At 45.2% G+C, this 23,751-nt stretch overlaps 1 protein-coding gene across 2 annotated transcripts in view; it reads left to right on the forward strand.

Moving 5' to 3' along the window:
• RAB39A (RAB39A, member RAS oncogene family) overlaps positions 1-23,751 on the forward strand; it is a 67,462-nt gene that overhangs the window by 25,352 nt on the left and 18,359 nt on the right. The window contains exon 1 of one of the 2 annotated variants that reach the window (XM_032357060.1): positions 15,486-15,858. The exons of the other annotated variant lie outside the window; for it this stretch is intronic. Coding sequence (XP_032212951.1) covers positions 15,632-15,858 — 227 coding nt within the window. The 5' untranslated portion in view covers positions 15,486-15,631. Of the gene's footprint in view, positions 1-15,485; positions 15,859-23,751 lie in introns of those variants that run through there. 2 annotated transcript variants of the gene reach the window in all.

The raw sequence follows: 23,751 nt of genomic DNA on the forward strand, positions 1-23,751 counted from the left end.
ATAAAAATGTTTAGGGCTTCTCAAGCACAACACTGGAATCTGGGTGACAGAGCCAAAGTGTCTTCAGAATTCTGATGGAAAATGATTTCCGACCATAAAACTTTAAAGCAAGCTATTAAGTAAATATGAGGGTAAAATAAAAACATTTCAGACACAAAATTTCTCCAAAAAAATTCCTTGCTCTGCATCCTTTTTTGGGAAGCTGCTGGAGAATGGGACCCACCAAATCCAAAAGTCTATGGAGACAGAGATAAAGTGTGGTTGTTGCAATGGATTGGCTCATGTATTATTCTAACCTGCCTGGCTTCTGCGGGGTATTTTGTTTGTTTGGTTTTGGTTTTTGGGTTTTTTTAGAGGCTGGAAAGCTTAAAACCGCTTTCATCCAATTCTCTTAAGGACCTCTGTTTTATGAATCACATGCATGCATCTGGACTTGAATTCAGGACTGAGTGGAGTGGGGAATGAGGGTACACCGTACATGGCATCTTTTTTTGCTGCTGGAACCGTAGCCAGTGCAAATGGCCTGGGAGCCATCGGACTCCTGTTCCTGGAGACACAGCTGTAGCGTGGCTTCCTGACCCCGCCGCCCCCCCATAACCCTCCAGCATCGTGCTCAGACACCTACAGCAGCAGTCCAGGAGCCAGTCTTGTCCTCGGAGTCATCCCTGGGGCCCCATCCAGAGCCTGCCCCGCTCCGGACCCTCGCAGCAATTATTTTCACCCCTGAATTCTTTCCTGCATTAAATACTTTTCTACTTAGAAACAGCTAGGCTGATTTCTGTTGTCTCTCTGGCCCCAGGAGGATTGCAGGCAACAGACATTCAAGGATTGAGATCTGGGGTTGTGCGACCTGGGTTTTTTGGAAAGAGTGGGGAGCTGCTACAATGAGAAGACAGGGTTCTGACAGACCACACGTCCCCGCGGCCTGTGAACTAAATTAGCGCCTGTGCGAACTGAAATGTGACTTTTGTAGGCCTCGCTTGGGTGTAGCCAGACCCCTCCCAGGGAGTCCCGGTGGAGGGACTCTGAGACCTTCCCATGCTGGCTCTTCCACATGCACGCTCTGCTTCTGGGCCATAGAAAACACCCACTCGTCCTTTGCCCCAACGAAGGAGAATGGAGGTTAGTCCCATCACACCGGCAACCTCTCCTTCTCTCCTCCGCGAGAAGAGAGCCAGCACGGGCTTCCCTCTTCAGATTAATCAGGTGTCCTCAAAACATGTTCCCAACCTGCTGGGGGCACGTGTTGAGCTCTGTGAGTCGTCCTGTTGAGGGACTTCCCCTGGACTTGAGAGGAGGAGCGGGCATCCTTGGGGAAGGGAGGAGGAACTCCCAGAACCCAGCAGCTCCCTCTAAAACTCATCTCTCCTCACCAGCAGTCCCTGACTTAATACTCTCTACACAGACAGGGGCATGTGAGTTGAATAACCAGTTTGGGGGTATGTCATGAAATGTTTGTATCTTGGTCTGAAGACGTTTTGGGATATGTTCTCTGTTGCACAGGGGATGAAGGTGAAACTGCCACAATATATTATTTTTGTTTTGTTTTAAAAGATGCTCCTTATTTATTTGGGGGGGGGGGGTGCAAGCAGGGGGAGAGGGAGAAGGAGAGGGAGAAGCAAGACTCCCTGCTGGGCAGAGAGCCGGACTCGAGGCTCGATCCCAGAACCCTGAGATCATGACCTGAGCCGAAGACAAATGCTTAACCGACTGAGCCCCCCAGGTGCTCCAAGACTGGATAATTTGTAAGGTCTCTTCCAGCTCTAAAAAGTGTATTATGGAGGTGGCGGGAGGTATATTTGAAGAGAAGAGCAAAATGCTGGTGGTAATAGCAGTGAGAAGAGGAGGAAAGGTGTGCACGTGGGTGTCGCAGGATGGGGCCGAAGTGCAGGTAGCAGCTGGCCACACAATAGTTACTCCCTGTTGATTCCCCCTGAGAGCCGTGGAAGACGGTTGGAAAGGGTGACCACCCAAGACTTCAAAGAATGACTGTCCAGACACCATCATGTGAAGAGACTTGAAGATGGTGGTCTAGGAGAAGAAAAAGGGTTTTTCTTCTTTTTGAGATCTTTAGGATGTTGGGGAAATACTATTCAATATATTTAAGTAGGGGAGGAATGTAACATTAACTCTTACAACACACTCGGTCTCCGGCGGCCTGGCTGGCTCAGTGGGGGGAGCACGCAACTCTTGATCTCGGGGTTGTGAGTTCAAGCATCACGTGGGGCACGGAGATCACTCAGAAAAAGAATCTTTAGAACGGCTCTACGTTTTTAATAAAAATAAATGGGCACTCTTTTGCAGCAACTCCATGAATCCATTACCGAAAAATGCAGGCTACATTTCAGGCTGCCTATTCCTAGGGAAATGTTGCTTGACAGAAAACGTAGTAAAAGCAAAGTCATTTCTTAAAGGATAATGGGAGCCCAGGCATTTAGGTCTGATGAGGTGAAGAGGTCCTGACCACTCTTTGGTGGACTTCCACTCAGAAATAACTGGCATCGGAGAAGGTTTAGAATTGGAAGAGTGCCAATTCTTTGTCTTTGCTCTTCCTGAATAATATTGGTTTCTGAGCATTTGTGTAGAGAAAAATTTTCTAAATGTCTTAGGTCTGCGATTAGAGGAAACTTTGCTTCGACATTCACAGTTCAGAAATTCGAACAAAATTGCTTTCTTTAATGATCTTGAAATTCATTGTGATGATTTATACCTTGACCTTTGCGTCATTTAATTTCCAGTGATGGGAAACGTGAGGGAAGGAAAAACCGAAGTGATTGACCACCGAGTTAGTCACCCTCAGCAGAACTGTCCATTTGATAGGTAAAAATTGGGCATCATTGATTTAATTTGCATCTCTTTCATTACCAGTGAAGTGGGGCATTTTTTTTCAGTGCTTACTTGCCATTTGTATTTCTTCATTTCTGAATAACCTGCTCCCTGGTAGAAATGGTCTTTTGATAAATCAAATGGTAATTTCCAGTGGAATAAAGACAAACTATATTCCAGCCCTTCTCTTTCTTAATTTGTGCCTCAAGATACTGCTCTTTGTTGAGTAGATTATAGACCCCTAGCCATAAAACAATACAAAACAAACTAAAAAACTAACCATCTTAAATGTGAATCACTTTTAAATGTCTTTGCTATAACTGTTCTGCTCTCTATTTTTGCACAAGAAATGCTCTAAAAAATCAACTGTTCTAACAAATTCTTATGCTTGAAAGACAGATATCAGTGTTTAACTTGCTTATCAATTATAAACTTACACAAGTTAACTCATTGAGTTGCCAACATGGATTTTCTTTTTTTTTTTTTAAGAACTTTTTAAAAAAAAAAGATTTTATTTATTTATCTGACAGACAGAGATCACAGGTAGGCAGAGAGGCAGGCAGAGAGAAAGGAGGAAGCAGGCTCCCTGCTGAGCAGAGAGCCCGATGCGGGACTCGATCCCAGGACTCTGGGATCACGACCCAAGCCGAAGGCAGAGGCTTTTAACCCTCTGAGCCGCCCAGGTGCCCCCCTACATGGATTTTCATTTTGGATGGTTGAGATAGCCGTGGAGTTTCATCTGATGTAAAATTTTTTCCAGGTTAAGCTCCTAAAGTCATGCTTCATTACATTGAAATTTGGGGACTTGAAGACCCTTGCATCTCTGTGCTAGAATGAATTAGAAACTTCTGCCTGAGGAGAATCTAGGCTCTACCCAAGGGTATTCCTGTGACCTATTTCCACACCCTTCTAAGACTTCTCTGCCATCAAAAGAGGCTGTCAATCCTATCCCCAGCCCAGATCACTATTAATATTTATGGATCTACCTTGAACTACACTGTAGGTCCCTGGCATTGAGAATGACATTGAATTCACAGTACTTATCCAAAGTAAGACATGATATTTCTGGAGGATTGCCCGAATGGGCTAGTCCCCAGTTCATGCTAAGATCCATCCCTAGGAAAGACCAAACCAGAAGAGAAGTGGACCTCAGCCCCTGATGATTCTGTTCCTGCTACATTAAACTCAGACATGATGTCATTGGCCTACACCAACGGACCATTGGTATGAAATAATCAAACTCACTGGCCTCTCACTTTCTTGACCTCCTTCTCTGTGGACATTCTTCATCTACACCCCCTGAGATATCTACTCTCTCGAATCACGTCCTGAATATCATCACCGGAAATGGTACCACTTACTTCCAAACCCGCAGCTCTAATATCTGAACCTCTTTGCTGCACACCCAAGGAGCGCGTGCCACATTCTTCTTCATCTCATTAAGACCCGCTGTCTATCGACTCCCCGCAACCACCATGTCAATCTATCATTCCAAGTTTTATTGTCTCTACTTTCTTCCTTATCCACCTTAGGAAACATGGCCTCAATTTTTGATCACACATGTCATTTAAAAGTATAAGGGTAAGGGCACCTGGGTGGCTCAGTCAGTTAAGCGTCTGACTCTTGATTTCAGCTCAGGTCATGATCTCAGGGTCCTAGAATCCAGCCCTCCATCTGGCTTTGCAGTTAGTGGGGAGTCCGCTTGAGGATTTCTCTCGCACGCTCTACCCCTTCCCCACTCATGTGCCCATGTTCTCTCTCTCAAATAAGTAAATCATAAAAAAATAAAAATCCAAGGGTATATTTTGGCTTTAGCTCTGGCTTGATGCTAGGGATCAGAGGAGCTGAAAAGAACTGTTTGTTTCTGGGTTTAAGAGCTGGGCTTCCTCTGTGTGAGTTCCACCCTCAGGCAGACACTGTCTAGGCTGTATACACTAGCCTCAAAGCTCCAAGTCCAACAGAAAGAGAGTTTCTCTTTTTAAGTAGCTTTTACTAAAGTTCTGAGATTCGCTGAGAATTACAGAGAGGAAGAGCAATTCACACCTCCTTCATCCTGCTCGGGAGAATGTCAGCACGAAACAGGTGCTTCCATCGTCGTTTTGGAGGTGAGAGCCACGCGGGGAGCACGGCAGAACGACAGCATAGTACCGTCTGGGTCTCTACCTTTGTAAAGCTGCCCTCTCGGTCTGGGGCATTTCAGGAGCTCCCTAAGCATAATAATGTAAAAGCAAACCGAAGGTAGAAGGTGAAGGAAAATCCAACGGTACCAAAGCGTATCTTTAATGCCGTCCTCCTGAGTTTAAGTGTTGTCCTTTAAGCAATGTGTATGGGTCCATACATGGGGTATTTGAAGCAGTTTGAGCTACAGAGTGATGAGATCATTCTGTGTGTCAGAAAGGGTCTTGAAGACCTTCTGGAGTTAGACAAAACCTGAGGAGCTGAGCTTGTAACAACTTTGGTAAGAGAGGAGAAGGGTCGGAATCAGGGAAAGAGTACTGGGGCAGGCAGAGTGTAAACAGATTTGAAAGATACATACAAGGTAGAATTGACCAGAATGTGGTCCACCCGAACGACTTCTGAAGCAGCAGAGATGCAAAAACAGTTACAAGACTACAGCCAACTGGGGTGCCTGGGTGGCACAGCCAGGTGAGCCGCAGACTCTTGGTTTAGGCTCAGGCCATGATCTCGAGTCCTGGGATCAAGTCCCACATCCCGCTCTGCCTCCGAGTGGAGTCTGCCCCAGCATTCTCTCTCTCCCTCCGCCCCTCCCCAGGCTCACTAGAGAGCTCTTTCTCTAAAATAAATAAATAAATAAATCTTAAAAACAAAACAACAACAAAAAACAAAACTACAACCAACTGATATAGAAGTCCAAAACAGGCATTCCAGAGGGGTGACATGAAAACACTGCAGCTAGCCGTTCCAGCAGATGTTTCATTCACCACCCACATGTGTATTTCTCACAAAAGTCCTGAGAGTCACACGCATGCTCTGTCTGAACGAATGTGCATGGTTGACCGGAGTGCACGCATATTAAAATCACTCTTACAGGGGCTCCTGGGGGGCTCACTCAGTTAAATGTCTGTCTTCAGGTCAGATTATGAACCCAGGGTCCTAGGATCAACCCCCCACCCCCCAAGCTGGACTCCCTGCTCAGTGGGGAGTCTGCTTCTCCTTCTGTCTCCCCACCCCTGCACGTGCTCACTCAAGTGTTCTTTCTCTCTTTCTCTCTCATAAAAATAAATAAGTAAAATCGTAAAAAAATAAGGGGCGCCTGGCTCAGTCAGTTAAGCAGCTGCCTTTGGCTCAAGTTGTGATCCCAGGGTCCTCCGATCAAGTCCCGCTTCGGAGCAGGGAGCCTGCTTCTTCCCCTGCCTGCTGCTCCCCCTGCTTGTGCTCTCTCCCTCTCTCTGACAAATAAATAAATAAACAAATAAAAATCTTTAAAATAATAAACCCCTCTTACATATCAGTTATCATTTGGGTCAGTCCCTCCTCTTTAGCAGGCAAGAATTCTAAGTCTACCGCTTCAGGCGTCCATATGAACTGTACCTTTCTCTTTCTACAATTCACCGTTGTCTTTATTTAGAGTCTTCATTCTACTCAATGCTCTAATGTAGTTACTTGGGCTCTACGTACCCCACCCCAACACCCCAACCATTGCAGGTTTAAACTCTGTCCATTCAGGACTTTTTTCCCTCCCTGTCCATGTTTATTCAGGTCATTTAGAGTGAGAGTGAGACTGAGAGTGGACTTGCACACTGGTCCAAATGAAAAATGGCAAAAGCCTTCCCTGATGCAACGGCTGCAGAGTCGTATCGTTTAAGTACAAAGGAGCAAACAGAGGAAATTCTACCATTCATGTGTCCCTCGCAGGGCAAATATACCAAAACAAAAATAATGCCTACACGCGGTAAAAAACTATTATTGTATTTTTAAAGTGTAAACTGACTTCTGATTCACTTTGGATGAACTGCCCTATTCAGAAAAGAACTGTGAAGATCATAAGTTTTTAGAGTATTGAGAATGGCATGAACATACACTTCAAACTAACTTCTAATTCTAAGCAATCATTCCAGCCCGCCCTATTCATAAACTTGGAAAGACTCTACTTGTTCCCAACAAGCCTCATGACGGTTCAATGAGACTAGCTCACCAGTTCAAGTCAGAACCATGGTTCCAGCGTCATCAGCCCGAGTCTGAGGAGCTGGGATTGAGGGCAGTGAGAATGTCGGACACTTCACAGGAAGCCCTCAGTCATCTGCGTCGTGACTCCCTCAGAGAACCACTAGGAAAATAGCCAGCTTTGATATCAGATTTCTTTTCAAAATTAATCCTTGGTAGGAAAAGATTGTGCAACACTTAGTTTATAAACACAGAATCGTAACTGATAATGCCCAGTGTCTATTCTCCATACTCAGAAATACTTTTCTTGAATTCCCATCCAAAGTCTTCAGTCCTCAAGTTTGAAATCAAATGTCACTATCTTTTCTTTTTTTTTTTTCTTTTTTATTTTCAGCGTAACAGTATTCATTATTTTTGCACCATACCCAGTGCTCCATGCAATACCCACCACCTGGTACCCCGACCTCCCACCCCCTGCCCCTTCAAAACCCTGAGATTGTTTTTCAGAGTCCATAGTCTCTCACGGTTCACCTCCCCATCACTATCTTTTCAATCTAAAGATCACTTATCAGAGGTGCCTGGCTGGATCTGTCCGTAAAGCACGTAACTCTTGATCTCAGGGTTGTAAGTTCGAGCCCCATGTTAGGTGTAGAGATTACTTAAAAATACTATCTTGAAAAAGAAAATAAAGATCCTATTTAAGTTACCCTGATTTTGTCTTCTAGAGGGAAACTTATGGGCAGCTTGAATTCATCCAACAAATATTTATCAGTGGTCTATTGTAAACCAAGTACTGTGCTGGGCATTGGTTCACAACCATGAATAAAACAGTCCAAAACAAAAAACCCTACCCTGATGGAGCTTACATTCTCTTGGGGGAGGCAGACGATAAACAAAATAAAAAAAGTAAAATGCATATCATCCTGTGTGATGATACGTACTATGGAGAAAAATAAAGCAGAGAAGGGGTTGGGGTACATAAAGCAGGGAAGGAAATCTCCATGAAGACATTCAAATGGAGCTTGAATGAGGCAAGAGATGCAGGGCTTGCAAAGACAAAAGAAAAGAGCCCTTCCAGAGGGGATGGCAGGTACAAAGATATTGAGGTGGCAGCCTGCCTCTCATGTCTGAGAAACATCAACGAAACCAGCATGCTGTGAAGGTATTGAAGGGAAGGTAGAAGATGAGGCCCCAGAGGTAATGAGAGACCAAGGACTGTGACTTTCCCCATGAGATAAGAAGCCATTAGAAGTTCCTGAGCATAGAAGTGATTGGACCTGACTTACATCTTGCAGGGTCATTGTAGTTGCTAGGTGGAAAATGGCGATGGTACTAGCAGGGCAAGACCTAACTAGAGACTGTGACGGTAGTCCAGACCAGAGGTGACAACAACTCAGGTCATGGTGGCAGAGGGGAAAGTGGGGAGAAATTGTTAGATCAATATATTTTGAATACACAGCCTATGGAATTTGCTGATAGAATACTTATGGGGGAATGACAAAGAGAGGAATTAAGAATGAGAGGTTTGTCCAAAGAAGACATCCAGATGGCCAACAGACACGTTAAAAGATGCTTGACATCATTCACCAGTGAAATACAAATGAAAACCCCAATGAAACACGGTCTCAGACCTGTCAGAATGGCGAAAATTAACAACACAGGAAACAACAGGTGTTGGCGAGGATGCAGAGAAAGGGGAGCCCTCGTACGCTGTTGGTGGGGATGCCAGCTGGTGCAGCCACTCTGGAAAGCAGTATGGAGGTTCCTCAAAAAGTTGAAAATAGAGCTACCCTATGACCCAGCAATTGCACTACTGTGTATTTAACCTAAGGATACAAAAATACTGATTTGAAGGGGCAGGTACTCCCTGATGTTTAATAACCAAACTGTGGAGAGAACCCAAACCTTCCTTGACTAATGAATGGATAAAGAAGATGAGGTATTGGGCGCCTGGGTGGCTCAGCACCTTCGGCTCAGGTCATGATCTCAGGGTCCTGGGATCGAGTCCCACATCGGGCTCTCTGCTCAGCAGGGAGCCTGCTTCCCTCTCTCTCTCTCTGCCTGCTTCTCCATCTACTTGTGATTTCTCTCTGTCAAATAAATAAATAAAATTAAAAAAAAAAAAGATGAGGTACACACACACACACACGCTCACATACAACACACATTACTAAAAAGTCTCATGAAACAAACATTTTTTTAAAGATTGTATTTATCTGAGGGAGAGAGAGAGAGAGAGAGAGCATGAGTGGGGGGGCAGAGGAAGAGGGAGAAGCAGACTCCCCATTGAGCAGGGAGTCCCACGTGGGGCTTGATCCCAGGACCCTGAGATCTTGATCTGAGCTAAAGGCAGACACCTAACTGAATGAGCCACCCAGGAGCCCCAAAACAAACATCTTTATTATGTGTCATGTACTCTGGTGTTTTGTTTTGTTTTTAGTTCTGGCAATTACCCACAAAATTGATTTTATAACTTCAGTTTGAAAAACAGTGACGTAGATCAACTTGTTTTAGTGTCCAGGTGAGGAAGCAGAGAGAACAGAGAGACTGAGTAATTGCAAAAAGTCCCCAAAGTTTGTAGCAACACAGGGACCTGAATACAGATCTCTTGACTCCTGGGCAATAAACAACAGAAAGAGGCTAGATCCTCCTTTTTGGCACTTCCCATATTTTCACTTGATTTTAAAATATATACATATCAAAGCAGTATATCCTGAGTAACAGTGTAAGCAGCTCTCTTAAATTAAATATGCCCTAACTATGTGACTTATTTTCTAAGCTAAACCTTCTATAAACACTTCTCATTAAAATATTATTTGTGGGCGCCTGGGTGGCTCAGTGGGTTAAGCCGCTGCCTTCGGCTCGGGTCATGATCTCAGGGTCCTGGGATCGAGTCCCACATCGGGCTCTCTGCTCAGCGGGAGCCTGCTTCCTCCTCTCTCTCTCTGCCTGCCTCTCTGCCTACTCGTGATCTCTCTTTGTCAAATAAATAAATAAAATCTTTAAAAAAAAAAAAAATATTATTTGTACTCAGCATAATCCAAATCTACTTTTTTTTTTAAGATTTTATTTATTTATTTGACAGACAGAGATCACAAGTAGGCAGAGAGGCAGGCAGAGAGAAAGAGAAGGAAGCAGGATCCCACAGTGTAGAGAGCCTGATGTGGGGCTCGATCCCAGGACCCTGGGATCATGACCTGAGCCAAAGACAGAGGCTTTAACCCACTGAGCCACCCAGGTGCCCCAATACAAATCTACTTAAAATTGAAATTGTTCCTGGCTTATTCAAAGGCAAATCTTAGGGACCATAAAATTATTCAATTTCAGCTCATCATGAAGCTCCTTGGGTTAAGGGCAGACCGCACATATATAGAAGTTCAAGGTCATAGAGAAGTATGGTTAACAGCTCATTTCCACTCCGGGAGCATTTACAGAGCACCACTATCGTGCAGGCTGTTGTGTGTGCTGGGGAAATAACACTGAATTAGTAATTGCCTTGAGGAACTTGTCATCTAGCCAGACAGTCAAACCAAGAGCCATAATTCAATATGAGATATATTACAGAAGATATGAGATATCCTAGAAGTACAGAGTACTCCTTGCTTAACCACTGTAGGAACACAGATGAGTGAACAATCAATTCTCCTTGAGGATATAAGTGGTTGAGAAAGATTACAAAGGGGAGATAATATTTGTCCTGGGCCTTGAAAGATGAAGAGAAATTTGCTGACCAGATGGAGGTTGAAAAGGGTATCAGAAGAGGACACAATAGCATGGGGGGGAAAAGTCTAGCATGAATAGAGGGGTCACTGACTAGATCTCAGAGGCCACATTAGGATTGGGACGTGTATTACATTATTATTCAGACCTTATCCTAGGGTTAGTGAGGATATGGAAGGCTGTCACAGATTGAATTATATCGCTCAAAAGAGATACAAGGAAGTCCTTCAGAACTTCAGAATGTGCCTTATTTGGAAACAGTCTTCACAGATGCTCAAAGCTAAAATGAGGTCATTATCTGATAGGACTGGTGTCCTCACAGAAAGAGGGAAATTTGGACACAGACACAGACACTCACAGAAGGAAGGCTTCATGAAGAGACACAGGAAAAATGCCACATCACAGTGGAGGACTGGAATGGTCCTCTTACATGCCAAGGATTGCCATAGATTGCCCAGCAAGTCACCGGGAGCTAGGAAAGGGGCCTGGAACAGATTGTCCCTCACAGCCCGAAGAAGGTATCAAGCCTGGAACCCACTGGACTTCTAGCCTCTGACACAGTAAATTTCTGTTCCTGGAAGCCATTTGGCTGGTGGCGCTTTGTTACAACACCCCCGGGAAACTACTACAGAGGTTATTGAGCAGGACCTGAAGTGATAAGATATTGAGCAAAGACAATGACAGTGGAAAGTTCAGAAAAGGTCACAAATCTGAAAGATATTGCTGAGGTAAAAGTACCCAGATTTGACGATTGGCTGAAAATGCCAAAAGAGTCCAAAAGGGATGAAGATGCTATTGCTTCATAACCAACCGAACGTGGTGTCTAAACTACCTCAGACCTTAGATCCTTGTTACATCTGTCCTGAGGCCAGGGACCTTACAGAAAGCCCCTTGCCTCTTCCTCTGCCTAATGGTGTGTCTAACTATGTTCCTGAACTCCCACTTAGACCTTCCTTTGGACTGGCTTCCCCAATTTCCATTTGGTTGACATGTAGCTATGCTCCACTCTATATACCTAGTCCCTTTAAGGGGCTTCACTTAACCTGCTACTTTCTTCCCCATTTTAGTTTTGTCCAGGATGCTACATATTAGATTATCCTTAGCTCTACATTCTACTGTCTTTAGACCAATTCTGTCCCTTCTTTATCCACGGCACAGACCCCTACCCCCAGATTCGGCAACATAAGCTCTTACTTGTCCAGGCAGCTAGAATAGCCACTGAACACACCAACCCACCTATAAAGTATGGGGAGGGGGAACGTGGCAAGAAATATGATTTCAGGGATGCCTGGGTGGCTTAGTCAGTTAAGCATCTGCCTTCAGCTCAAGTCATGATCTCAGGGTCCTGGGATCAAGCCCCGCTTTGGGGTCCCTGCTCAGTGCCAAGTCTGCTTCTCCCTCTCCCTCTGCCTGCAGCTCCCCTTGCTTGTCTCTTTCTGTGTCAACTAAATAAAATCTTTTAAAAAATAGATGATTTCACTTTTCAACATTATAGAGATATTTTTGGCACAAAGGGAAGCCACTGAACAATCCTTTCTCCAGAACCACTAATAGCCCGTATACCCCATCCAAAGGGATTGGCTTGCTACATATTCCTATCTCACTGGCCATATATCTTTGGTATAAACACCTGTTCCAAACCGGGCCAATTAAACTGTCTCTGGAGAAAAATGTAAATCGATCTCTGTATGTGTCTAGATATCTAACACAGAGCTTGCAGCAACTATAGGTTTCCATATGGACTAAGCAGGAGACAAAGCTGGTTTGCAGAGAGGTAAGAAGTAAGCAGATGTTAGAAGGAAGTAAATAGGAGAGAGACAGAGACCCACGTTGCCTGTGTTCCTTACAGCTTTCCCTTTCCTTCCAATCCTTTTATGACACCATCTGCATTCCTGCCTGTGGATTGTGTAAAAATACCTCTGTATCCTTATGATAAGTACACTTGTCTTTTTGTATCATCCTAACTGGAGATTGTTTCAGAGAATCCTAACCAACACAGACCTAAGGTGAAAGGTCGTTGGAAGACAGAGCAGGGGTTGAGGGGAGGACACATGGTTTGGGTAAGGGAGGAACTGGAGTCACTGGAGTTGATGATGTCATCAGAAGCAGCTCAAAGTAATGGAAAACAGGAGGAGAGGGTAAAGAGAGACAAAATGGGTATCTTAGGAACATTAATATTTAAGCAACAGATGACAAAAAGAGGAGTCAGTAAATAAGGTTTTAAAATACAGAAGACTAGTAGAGAACGCTTTTGTAAAAGCCAAGAAATAATAGTTTGCAGGTTATCCTTACAGAAAATCCAACCCTCAGGGGCTTAAAAAGGGACTGACTTATTTGTGTCAAACAACAAGATGTTCAGAGCTGGTACAACAGATCCTCGATTCCATGAAGAACTCAAACTCTTCCTCTCTCTTCTACCACCATCATTAGCATCTAGCCTTCATCGCTACAGTTACAAGATGATTGTTAAACCTTCTTCATAGGCAGGAAAAGCAAAAGAGAAAGAATGAAGGCCAGTATGGCTGCTGGACCCTTATCAGAAAAGTAAGACTTGACCAAAAGCCCTACTTAAGTCTCATTGGTCAGAATTCTATCACCTGGCCATCCTTACCTGGAGACTAGAAGAGAACTCTGGATAGAATGATGGGTCACCCAATTGGCTTTTTTTTTTTTTTTTTTAAGATTTTATTTATTTGACAGAGAGAGAGAGATCACAAGTAGGCAGAAAGACAGGCAGAGAGAGGGGGAAGCAGGCTCCCTGCCAAGCAGAAAGTCTGACGTGGGGCTCAATCCCAGGGTCCTGAGATCATGACCTGAGCCGAAGGCAGAAGCTTAACCCATTGAGCCACCCAGGCGCCCCTTAAAATTTTTTAGTTTATTTATTTATTTGTCAGAGAGAGCACAAGCAGGGGGAGTAGCAGGCAGAGGGAGAAGCAGGCTTTCCCATAAGCAAGGAGCCCGATGTGGGACTTGACCTGGGGATCATGACCTGAGCTGAAGACAGACACTTAACCAACTGAGTACCCAGTTGTCCCCCCAGTCAGCTTTTAACAAAAGATTAGAATCAACAAAAGCCAGAGGGAGGTGAAGAAGAATGACAAGTAAAGATAGATGAGGGGATGGAGGCAGATTTGATAGAAAGTCCCTGACAACCTATCAAAAGCAGTTTCAGAGGGCACCTGGCTGGCTCAGTCATTGGAGCCTGGGACTCCTCTCCAGGCTCTGAGTTCAAGCCTCAGGTTGGATGTAGATTACTTTAAAAAAAAGGGGGGGGGGGGCGCCTGGGTGGCTCAGTGGGTTAAGCCTCTGCTTTCGGCTCAGGTCATGATCCCAGGGTCCTGGGATCGAGCCCCGCGTCAGGCTCTCTGCTCAGTGGGGAGCCTGCTTCCCCCTCTCTCTCTGCCTGCCTCTCCGCCTACTTGTGATCTCTGTCTGTTAAATTTAAAAAAAAAAAAAATTAAAAAAAATTTTTTTAAAGCAATTTTATCAGGTATGGAGAAGGCTGTTGAAGACTAACTGGGTTGGTGAGAAATGACTACAGATGGTTCTTTCCTAAAGTCTGAAAAGGAGAATAATGGAGGAAACAAAAATCTAAAGAAGCATAAGGTAGAGCAGCCTTGTCTGGCTTTAGGATTGTGGCTGCTTGACCGTGTTTACAGGCTGAGGAGTCCAAGCGATTGGAGAGATCAGAGCTACGAATAGCATGACAAAAGATCAACTATAGGAAAAAAGTGCAAAGTCCTCTGGGTGACAGGGGATTAAATGCGATATTGAAAGCGACTTTTTTGTCTCCAAAACAAGAGAGGAAGTTAAGGATGAATAACAATAGTGCTGGTTTGGATGTAGGCAGAAAAAAGTGGAATTGTCAAAAACTCTTATTTTGGCAAAAACACTTTAAAACTGTTGTAAGTTTTAAACGCCAGACCCTGAATGCACTACTGCCGCGTTCTCAGAAGCGCACGAAGGACCGGCGAGATCGCATCGGAATTCAGGTGTGCTCCGCATCCGGCTCCCGGACCTGACTCGGCGAGGCGGACGCCCCTTGGCGGTCTTCCGACTCCCAGAACGGAGACCCAGAAGAACCGTCGCTTCCGCGAGCATCTCACCATGTAACTCTACCCATCCTGCCCTCCGGGATGGAAGGCCCCCAGAGGACGGCGTGATCCCCGGCATTCTTCTCGCTCCTCCGCGGCTCTGAAAGCAGCGAGGCAGGTACCCGGGGGCGGCAGGAGCCACGGCCGAAGCGCCCGCGGGAAGCCTCCAGAACTCGCTCTGCACATTCATTTCGATTCTGCTCTTCGCTCCTTCACCTGGAGCGCGTTGGAGGCGGCGCTGAGCAAGGCTACACTGCAGGACGCCGTCCGCTGGAAACCCGCAGCAGTCCGGGAAGGCGCAGAGCTCCCAGGGCCGCTCCCGTCCACGGACGAACGCGCAGCAGCCGCGACCCCGGTTTCGGCCTCCGCGCCTTTCAGGAGCCCACCCCGACCGACTCCGACAAGCCCGCCCCCTCTCCCCCGCAAGAAAACGATTATCACTTTTCATTGGCTGACCCTGGCGGAGGGGAGCCCCTGCTTCATTTTCATTGGCGGCCGCTGCCGTCACGTCCTCTCGCCACACCCACCCGCCCGGCGGCGCCCAGTGAGCGTCGTGGGAGAAAGATTTACCGAGGGCGGCGGCGGGAGTCGCGCGCAGCCGGCCCGGGAGGTCCTCCCTCCCCGCCCCACTGCGCCGCGGCCCCCGCCCCGCCCCCTGGCCCGAGGCCCCGCCCCCGGCCGGGCCGGGTCCCGCCCCTCCCTCCAGAGAGGGCGGGGACCAGGCGGCGGCCGCAGTCGCAGGAATATGCTGGAAGCCGGCGGGCGGACGCCCGGGCGGTGCTGAAGGGACAGTTCCCGCCGCCAAACTTGCCCCGCGGCGGCCGGGCGGGTGGGGCTGCCCCCGACCCTGCGGGGGCACGTGAGCGATGGAGACCATCTGGATCTACCAGTTCCGCCTCATCGTGATCGGGGACTCCACGGTGGGCAAGTCGTGCCTCCTGCACCGCTTCACGCAGGGCCGCTTCCCCGGGCTGCGCTCCCCCGCCTGCGACCCCACGGTCGGCGTGGACTTCTTCTCCCGCCTGCTGGAGATCGAGCCCGGCAAGCGGATCAAGCTGCAGCTGTGGGACACGGCGGGGCAGGAGCGCTTCAGGTAGGGCCGCGGCGACCCCGGGGCACCCCGGGGACCGCCCCCGCCCGGCTCGGAGGAGGCTCCGGCCCTTCGCTCTCGAAAGTGCAAACACTCCATCCTCGCTTCCCCTTTGCCCCTCCTCTTCCAGGGACGACTTCCTCCTCCGCAATTTCTCACTTCTTTCTTTGGCGCCCATTTCCTGCGCCCTTCCTTTCCCGCCCGAACCGGGGGGGGGGTCCCCAGTCGCGGACCCCCTCTTGCCCCGTGCTCTCTGCCCCTGCGGATGTTGGGACCCCCAAGTCTTCGGCACCCCTTCCCCTGCCGCCTGCTCCCCAAACTCGGCGCCCTTCGCTGCGCACACCCTGACCCGGCCCCCCGCTTCCGAGCGCCCTATCTGCACCCCGCTCTGTGCGGCCGGGGGAGGACTGCAAAAGTGGGGTTCCCACGTCGCTGATCGGTCCCTCCGGCTCGACGGCGAGCGCCGCTCCCGCCCAGCCTGCCCGAGCTCCCTGGGCACGGTACAGAGAGGCAGGGGGATGCGGTAATGGTTGGAACACCTCGCGGCACCGAATGCGGTCATCAGAAATGCTGGGCCATGTGACCCGTGGGAATGTGTCTTAGGTGGCAGCTGGATGGAACGTCAGGGACATAGGCACAGCGTGGTGGTGGTAGGGGGGTGGGGGGGTCCTTGTTTTGTTTAGTTAGGGCTCAGTTGTCTTTAGAAGTTGGTCATCGTTGGTGGTTTAGTGGAGAGGAGAGAGACACACTGAGATTTTGTCACGAACTTTTCCTGTAGGGGATTGATAAGGGGTGCCTAACGTTCCAGGGTGCTAATACGTCAGAAAATGCGATCTGAATAGAGAAAGAGGGCTCCAAATGAAGAGTCTCATTCCAATGTTCACCGAGACCCTGAAGGAACGATTTTGCAAAGACAACTCAGGTTACGCAAATAAAAATTAAATGTGATTTGTTCGCATTTCCTGGATATTTAAGGCTGAACCGCCTAATAAAGCATATTTTTAAGTTCTAGGAGTTGAGGACACTCTTTTTTTTTTAGAGAAAGGTAGGAAATTTGATACACTGTAATGTTTTGGATTGTGGCTTTTTTGTTTTTGTTGTTTTTTTTTTAAGATTGCACTGTCACCTGTAACTCACTTAAGCAAGCATTTTGCAATCTTTAGCAAGTACTCGGCTTGTGAAACGCAGGAGTCCATGAGGGGACTTCCCAAACGTGGCTTCCCCTCACCAGCCCCAGCTGGTCCCTTTCCAAGGAGATCGGCCTCTTCTGTGATAGAGGATGTACCAACTTTTAAAGTTCTGGCTTCCATTCCCAGCTACATGCTGATTCAGACAGATGATAAGTGAACCAACTGCTTAGCTCGCTCAGATCTTAGTTTTCTCCTGTGTATGAAGTGGAAAGATGATAACACCAGCCTTGCAGAGAGATATTAAAGCTTCCTGTTTAATTAGAGTTCCATGAAGAATTTTGTTTTACCCTTTGGGGAATCTTTTCTTTTTTTTTTTTTTTTTAACATTAAAACAATTTATTCAGCCATATTAAAAATTGACTAGATGAGATTGGGAATCCTTTTTTTAGTTAAAATAAGGTTTCAGACATCTGATTCCTCATCTGTAAAATGGGGTCATTACGATCTCTTAAGATTCCTTCCAGTTTTACCATTTGTTTTTAAGATTTTTATTTATTTATTTGACAGAAAACGGGAGGGGGAACACAAGCAGAGGGAGTCGGAGAAGGAAAAGCAGACTCCCCACCGAGCAGGGAGTCCCATGGGGGACTGTATCCCAGGACCCTGAGGTCAAGACCCAAGCTGAAGGCAGAGGCTTAACCCACTGAGGTACCGAGGCGTCCTCCAGTTTTACTTTTAAGACTGATTGCAAATTCCTGTCCTTGGCATCTCCGTCAGAGATGAAACTTTAGATATTTTGTGGTCCCAAAAAAAAGCGTTTACTAATAGCTCTTGCTTTACGCTCTGAAATGAATATAATAAAAACATATTCTTTATGCCTTAAACTCCTAAAAACTAGTGAGTTGCAACTACAAGAATCATAAGTAGTAAAATCTTATTGTATTTAATCATTTCCTTAAAAGTTGCCCCTCAACTTATTGACAAGATAGTTAAGGATAATTAATTTGTTAGAGTTTAAAGTGCTTTCTGCTAAATAGATCATTGTTTTTAATGTCTTTGAGCACATGTAAATAGTAATTCGTTGTATATACATTATTAAAACCAGAGTACCTCTCCCATAATAATACAAGGACATTTAGGGAATGTTTACTGACAATGAGTCATGCTTTGTTTTGTCTGGCTCTTTACCAAAAATATATTCATAAATACATAGGTATTTCAGTAGCTACCTCCAAATACTTGATTTTCTGTTAAGCAGAATATTTCACCATATAAAACAACTATTGTTAAATCATTCTGTATCTTTATCTAAGAACACAGATACATTTTGAATAGTAAATATCCTACACATTTTATTTCATAGCAAGGTACTAGAGTTCCTGAAGATATTAGCCATTTCATATCATTAGGAATTTCATGGGAAATTTTATATTTGAAGGTTTATTATTGATTGGCTACAAATTAGCAAAAAGGAATCTTTTTTTTTTTAAGATTTTGTTTATTTATTAGGCAGAGACATCACAAGTAGGCAGAGAGGCAGGCAGAGAGAGATGGGGAATTCCGCAGGCTCCCCGCTAAGCAGAGAGCCTGATGCAGGGCTCGATCCCAGGACCCCAAGACCATAACCTGAGCCAAAAGCAGAGGCTTTAACCCACTGAGCCACTCAGGCACCCCAAAAAGGAATCTTCTTTAGATAACTCAGGGTGTAGCTTGAAAGCGTTAAGAAAAAGAACAAAATAATGAGCTGATATTTATTGCCATACTTAGCCTTAGTTTTCTTCCCCCTAGCTTGAGATATAATCGACACATAAAGCCTTAATTTTCAATGTTTAGATTAACACATGCTAGAAGACATAATTACTTGCAAAAAATAAGAATGAACAAAAGATCAAAGCAAAAATGGGCTTACAAAAATAATATATGTGAGTGTACCATAAATTGTAATATTCTTATTGACACTGTGTTAATGACAATAAGTCAAATTCCTGTATTAAGGAGAGTCAAAATTACAGTCCCTTCGTTAAAGATGAAAATGTATTTCTCAAGGTAACTGGTCTGTGTTGGTGGAGGGACTCTGCTCTGAGCCATCATTTGGGTACCATTCTTTTGAATTTTCTGCCAGCCCTAAGATATTATCTTCTTTGTGAACACTGTGTTCCGGCATGAGGGACAGGGGAAAAAAACCAAAACGTTAAATCAAACAATGTTCCTTTTTTTTTTTTTTTTTTTTAAGTAGGCTCCATGCCTAATATGGGGCTTGAATTCACAACCCCACGGTCAAGAGTTGCACGCTCCAGCAAGTAGGCCAGCCACCCAGGTGTCCCAGCAATGTTCCTCTTAAGCAAGTGAGACCGCTGTGGGACAGATCACTTCAGCTCTAAGTTCGCTGAGAAGAAGTTAGTTCCAAGACCACAGTTAGGCTGAGCCACCACGTATGTGCCCTTGAAGAAGGGAAGGTGGGTCTGGCATTGTGGATTTTGCAGGGAAACTAGCAAACACCACTTTCAAATTTTAATCATCACAGTGGACAAAGTTTAGCAGGAAAGGAGGCAAGACTATCCTATAACACAGTTTTAATAAAGATAAATATTAGAAGGTGCTAGGTGTGGAAAGCATCAACTATAAGGATAAAAATGTTGAACTTCACATGGAAAGCGCTTAAAGCAATATGAAGATAAAATGAGATAAAGAAATAGCTACGTTGGCTTGTAGGGATAGGAGATTTCACAGCTTCAATCCAGATTTTGCTTTTTATTTCTTGTTGTCTGATCTTTGGGGTGTTATGGTTACAGCGAGTGATTATAAAGCTAGCTATAGGGGCACCTGGATGGCTCAGTGTGTTAAAGCCTCTGCCTTTAGCTCAGGTCATGATCCCAGAGTCGTGGGATCAAGCCCCGAATCAGGCTCTCTGCTCAGCAGGGAGTCTGCTTCCTCCTCTCTCTGCCTGCCTCTCTGCCTACTTGTGATCTCTGTCAAATAAATAAATAAAATCTTTAAAAAAAAAAAAAAAAAAGCTTGCTATAAAGAGAATAGGATGTTCCTGGTAGAGTGCTTCTCAGAGTGTGTCCTGCTGAACTGTTATCCCTTGTGATTCTTTTTTAACAAGGAATTCTGTGCCCAGGTAAATTTGGGAATCCCTGAACTCCATGTATCACTCTCTTAGAAACTGATATCAAAGGCTCCCAGAAGTCATGCAGCAAAGAAGCCCGTTTAACTTTGATTAAACCATCATGTCTCAAATTTTATTTTTTAAAATATAAAAATTTACGCTAACCCATGCTGGAAGGAGTGTAACCCCAGAGAGGCTCCACGGATGAGCTCCTGTGGTCACATCCTTGGAGCAGAACCCCTGAACTTCTGAGGTGTAGAGCGATGGCGGACCTTCTGTTGTTCCTTTACCAGCAAATTAGCAAAGGGCGTTAAGTAGCCAGTGCTGCTGAGGGATAGCCCTGCCCTCCACTGGCCCCCAGCATCTGCGGGAACGTTCTGAGCCTCGCCCCGCCCTCCATGTGCCTTATCGTCTCTTTTTCTATAGCGCCTCTTCTCTGGATCTTTCTCTTCCTGTTGTGTCCTACCTCTCCTTCAGCGGCTTATTTTCCCGCTACCCTCTCCCGTCTGTCCCTCTCCCCCTTCCTCCCACCCTCTTTCTCCTTCCTTCTCACTGCAGAGTGTCTCTTGCTCGCATTTCATTTTCATTTTCTCCGTCCCGCTGGCTCCCTTATGTCTCTGCTGCCTCCCTCCCCTCAAAATACGCATGTGAATAATGTTTAAATGTGGCTTAATTTGCCTCTGAAACCAATAATACATGATATGTTAATTCTTGAATTTAAATTGTAAAAAGATAAAAAATTAAAGTGGCTTAACTTAGGTTCTTTGTTTTTTAATTTTTTTTAAGGTTTTATTAATTTATTCGACAGAGATCACAAGTAGGTAGAGAGGCAGGCGGGCGTGGGGGTGAGGGTGGAGCAGGCTCCCCGCTGAGCAGAGAGCCCGATGCAGGGCCCATCCCAGGACCCTGAGATCGTGACCTGAGCGGAAGGCAGAGGCTTAACCCACGGAGCCACCCAGGCGCCCCTTAAGAGAAAGTTTTGAATGCTCAAACTAAATTGCTTCGTTTTGGTTTTGATTCCTTCCCTCTTGATTGCAGTTCGTAGTCTTCAAGAGAACAAGATTTTCCAGTCCTGGATCCATGGGTTCATAACGGCATGTGCCACAGAGCGGAAGTTGTCCGCAATTAAGTGCCACAGTCAGCACAGTCTCCTGTCGGTCCAGGTTTTTAGAAACAGTAAAAGCAATGCTCTATTTGTGTTGAGTCATCAGATAAAATAATGTCTTGGTTTAAATTATTTGTGCTGTAGGGGTGCCTGGATGGCTCAGGTCAGGATCCTGGGGATCCTGGGATGGGGCCCTGCACGGGCTCTCTGCTTAGCAGGGATCCTGCTTCTCCCTCTGCCCCTCCCCCTCCTCCCGCCCCTCCCCCTCCCTTTGCCCAGCCCGGCACTTATGCTCACTCCCACTCTCAAATAAATATATCTTTAAAAAAAAAAAAACTTAAAATAAAAGTAAATGAAAATTTCTACCCCACACACTCTACCTGGCTTATCACGAAACATCTCATTAGGGTAAAAATCACTATTTTCTGAAAGGAACGTAATAAATGTACTATTACTATGTAATAAAATACTGGTCTAATCTTCAAGAGTCCCAGAAAAACATGAAGCAAAGGTCAAAGTATGTTCTAAATTTGTAAGTGTATTTCTAGTTTAAGCTGTAAAAGAGTTTCGAAATACAGGTGAGCCATTCTGTATATAAGAGTGAGTAAGCAAACATTGATGGCTAACTCACATATTATTTTAGTTTGGCTTAAAATCTTAACAGTGTTCTCTTGAACATTCTAAAATGTAGTAAAGTTTTGCTGTTTTTCTTCCTATGGTAGCGATTTAGGAACAACTTGCTAAGTCCAATAACTGCTTTACTGGCGGCAAGTCTTTAAGACCATCAGCTGGTATCAATAGCCAGGGTATAAAAAAGCCATCAAAATAACTCAGTGCCAACAAAATAAATAAATATTTTATTTATTTTATTTTATTATTATTTTTTATTAACATGTAATGTATTATTTGTTTCAGCGGTACAGGTCTGGGATTCATCAGTCTTACACAATTCACAGCACTCACCATAGCACATACCCTCCCCAATGTCCTTCACCCCGCTACCCCATTCCTCCCACCTCCCTCCACTCCACAACTCTCAGTTTGTTTCCTGAGACCAAGACTCTCTTAAGGTTTGTCTCCCTCTCTGGTTTCGTCGTGTTTCATTTTTTCCTTCCTTACCCTAGGATCCTTTGCCTTGTTTCTTAAATACCACCTATCAGTGAGATTGAATGATGATTGTCTTTCTCTGATTGACTTATTTCACTTAGCATAATACCCTCTAGTTCCATCCACATCATTGCAAATGGCAAGCTTTTGGGGTTTTTTGATGGCTGCATAGTATTCCATTGTATATATATACACCACATCTTCTTTATCCATTCATGTGTTGATGGACATCTAGGTTCTTTCCATAGTTTGGATATTGTGGACATTGCTGCTAATAACATTTTGGTGCACGTGCCTCTTCGGATCACTACATTTGCATCTTTGCGGTAAATACCCAGTAGTGCGATTGCTGGGTCATAGGGTAGCTCTATTTTCAACTTCTTGAGGAACCTCCATGTTGTTTTCCAGAGTGGCTGTACCAGCAAAGGAGCTGAGACTCCTCTTAGGCTTGCTTCCATGTTACTTATGTGGTGAGTGAGTTGGAAGTCATGTGCGAAATGTCTTGGCAGAGCCATGCTCAGAAGGTCACCAGTGACTTTTCTTGGCAAAATGTGATCTTTCTCTATGCCTGTTTTTTTTTTTTAATTCATTTATTTATTTTTTAGTTATCTCCACACCCAATGTGGGGCTTGAACTCATGGCCCCTGAGATCAAGAGCTGCACACCCTTTCAACGTGGCCAGCCAGGAGCCTTATTAATATTTTTTTTCTAATTTTTATATGATTGGGTATGGTTTCTTTTTAAATTATCTTGCTGTACTAAGAATGTTAAAAGTGGTTTTCCTTCTGATTTTTAAGTCTTTGTAAGTATATTTCCTTTTCGTAGGACTTACTGGCCTACAGCCTCACGCAAGGCTTAGGGACAACCTTAATAACAGATTCCTGCATCAGAAATACAAGAGAATGGTGTGGGACCCAAACTGCACCCTCCCTGAGAAACGATTGAGAAAGCATACTCCAGACAGGAGTTAGGTGATATTAAGAACTTACTGGCGTGATGAAGAAAAGATTATAATTTCATAAATACTAGATATTGCCTTTTGTTTTCCTTCAATGTAGCATTTTGCAGAGTGATGTTAATAGGTGTAATTTGAGAAGAGGCTTCCTTGATCAAATAATATGGGAAATGTTGGGCTGTTGCAGGATTCCTCAGTTTCTAATCTACGGATATAGTAATATATATTGTGAATCCCCAAGGTAGATGTGGTGTTTCCCTAACCCAGAGTCCTTTTACACAGGGCGTTTTATTTTATTTTATTTTTTTTAAAGATTTTTATTTGTTTGTCAGAGGGAAAGGGAGAAAGCAAGCACCAGGAGTGGGGGGTGGCGGGCAGAGGGAGAATCAGGCTCCCCACTGAGCAGGGAGCCCGAGGTGGGACTCGATCCCAGGACCCCGAACTTATGGCCTGAGCTGAAGGCAGACACTTAATCGACTGAGCACCCAGG

The sequence above is a fragment of the Mustela erminea genome, chromosome 9 (assembly GCF_009829155.1).
Source record: "Mustela erminea isolate mMusErm1 chromosome 9, mMusErm1.Pri, whole genome shotgun sequence".
NCBI lineage: Eukaryota > Metazoa > Chordata > Mammalia > Carnivora > Mustelidae > Mustela > Mustela erminea.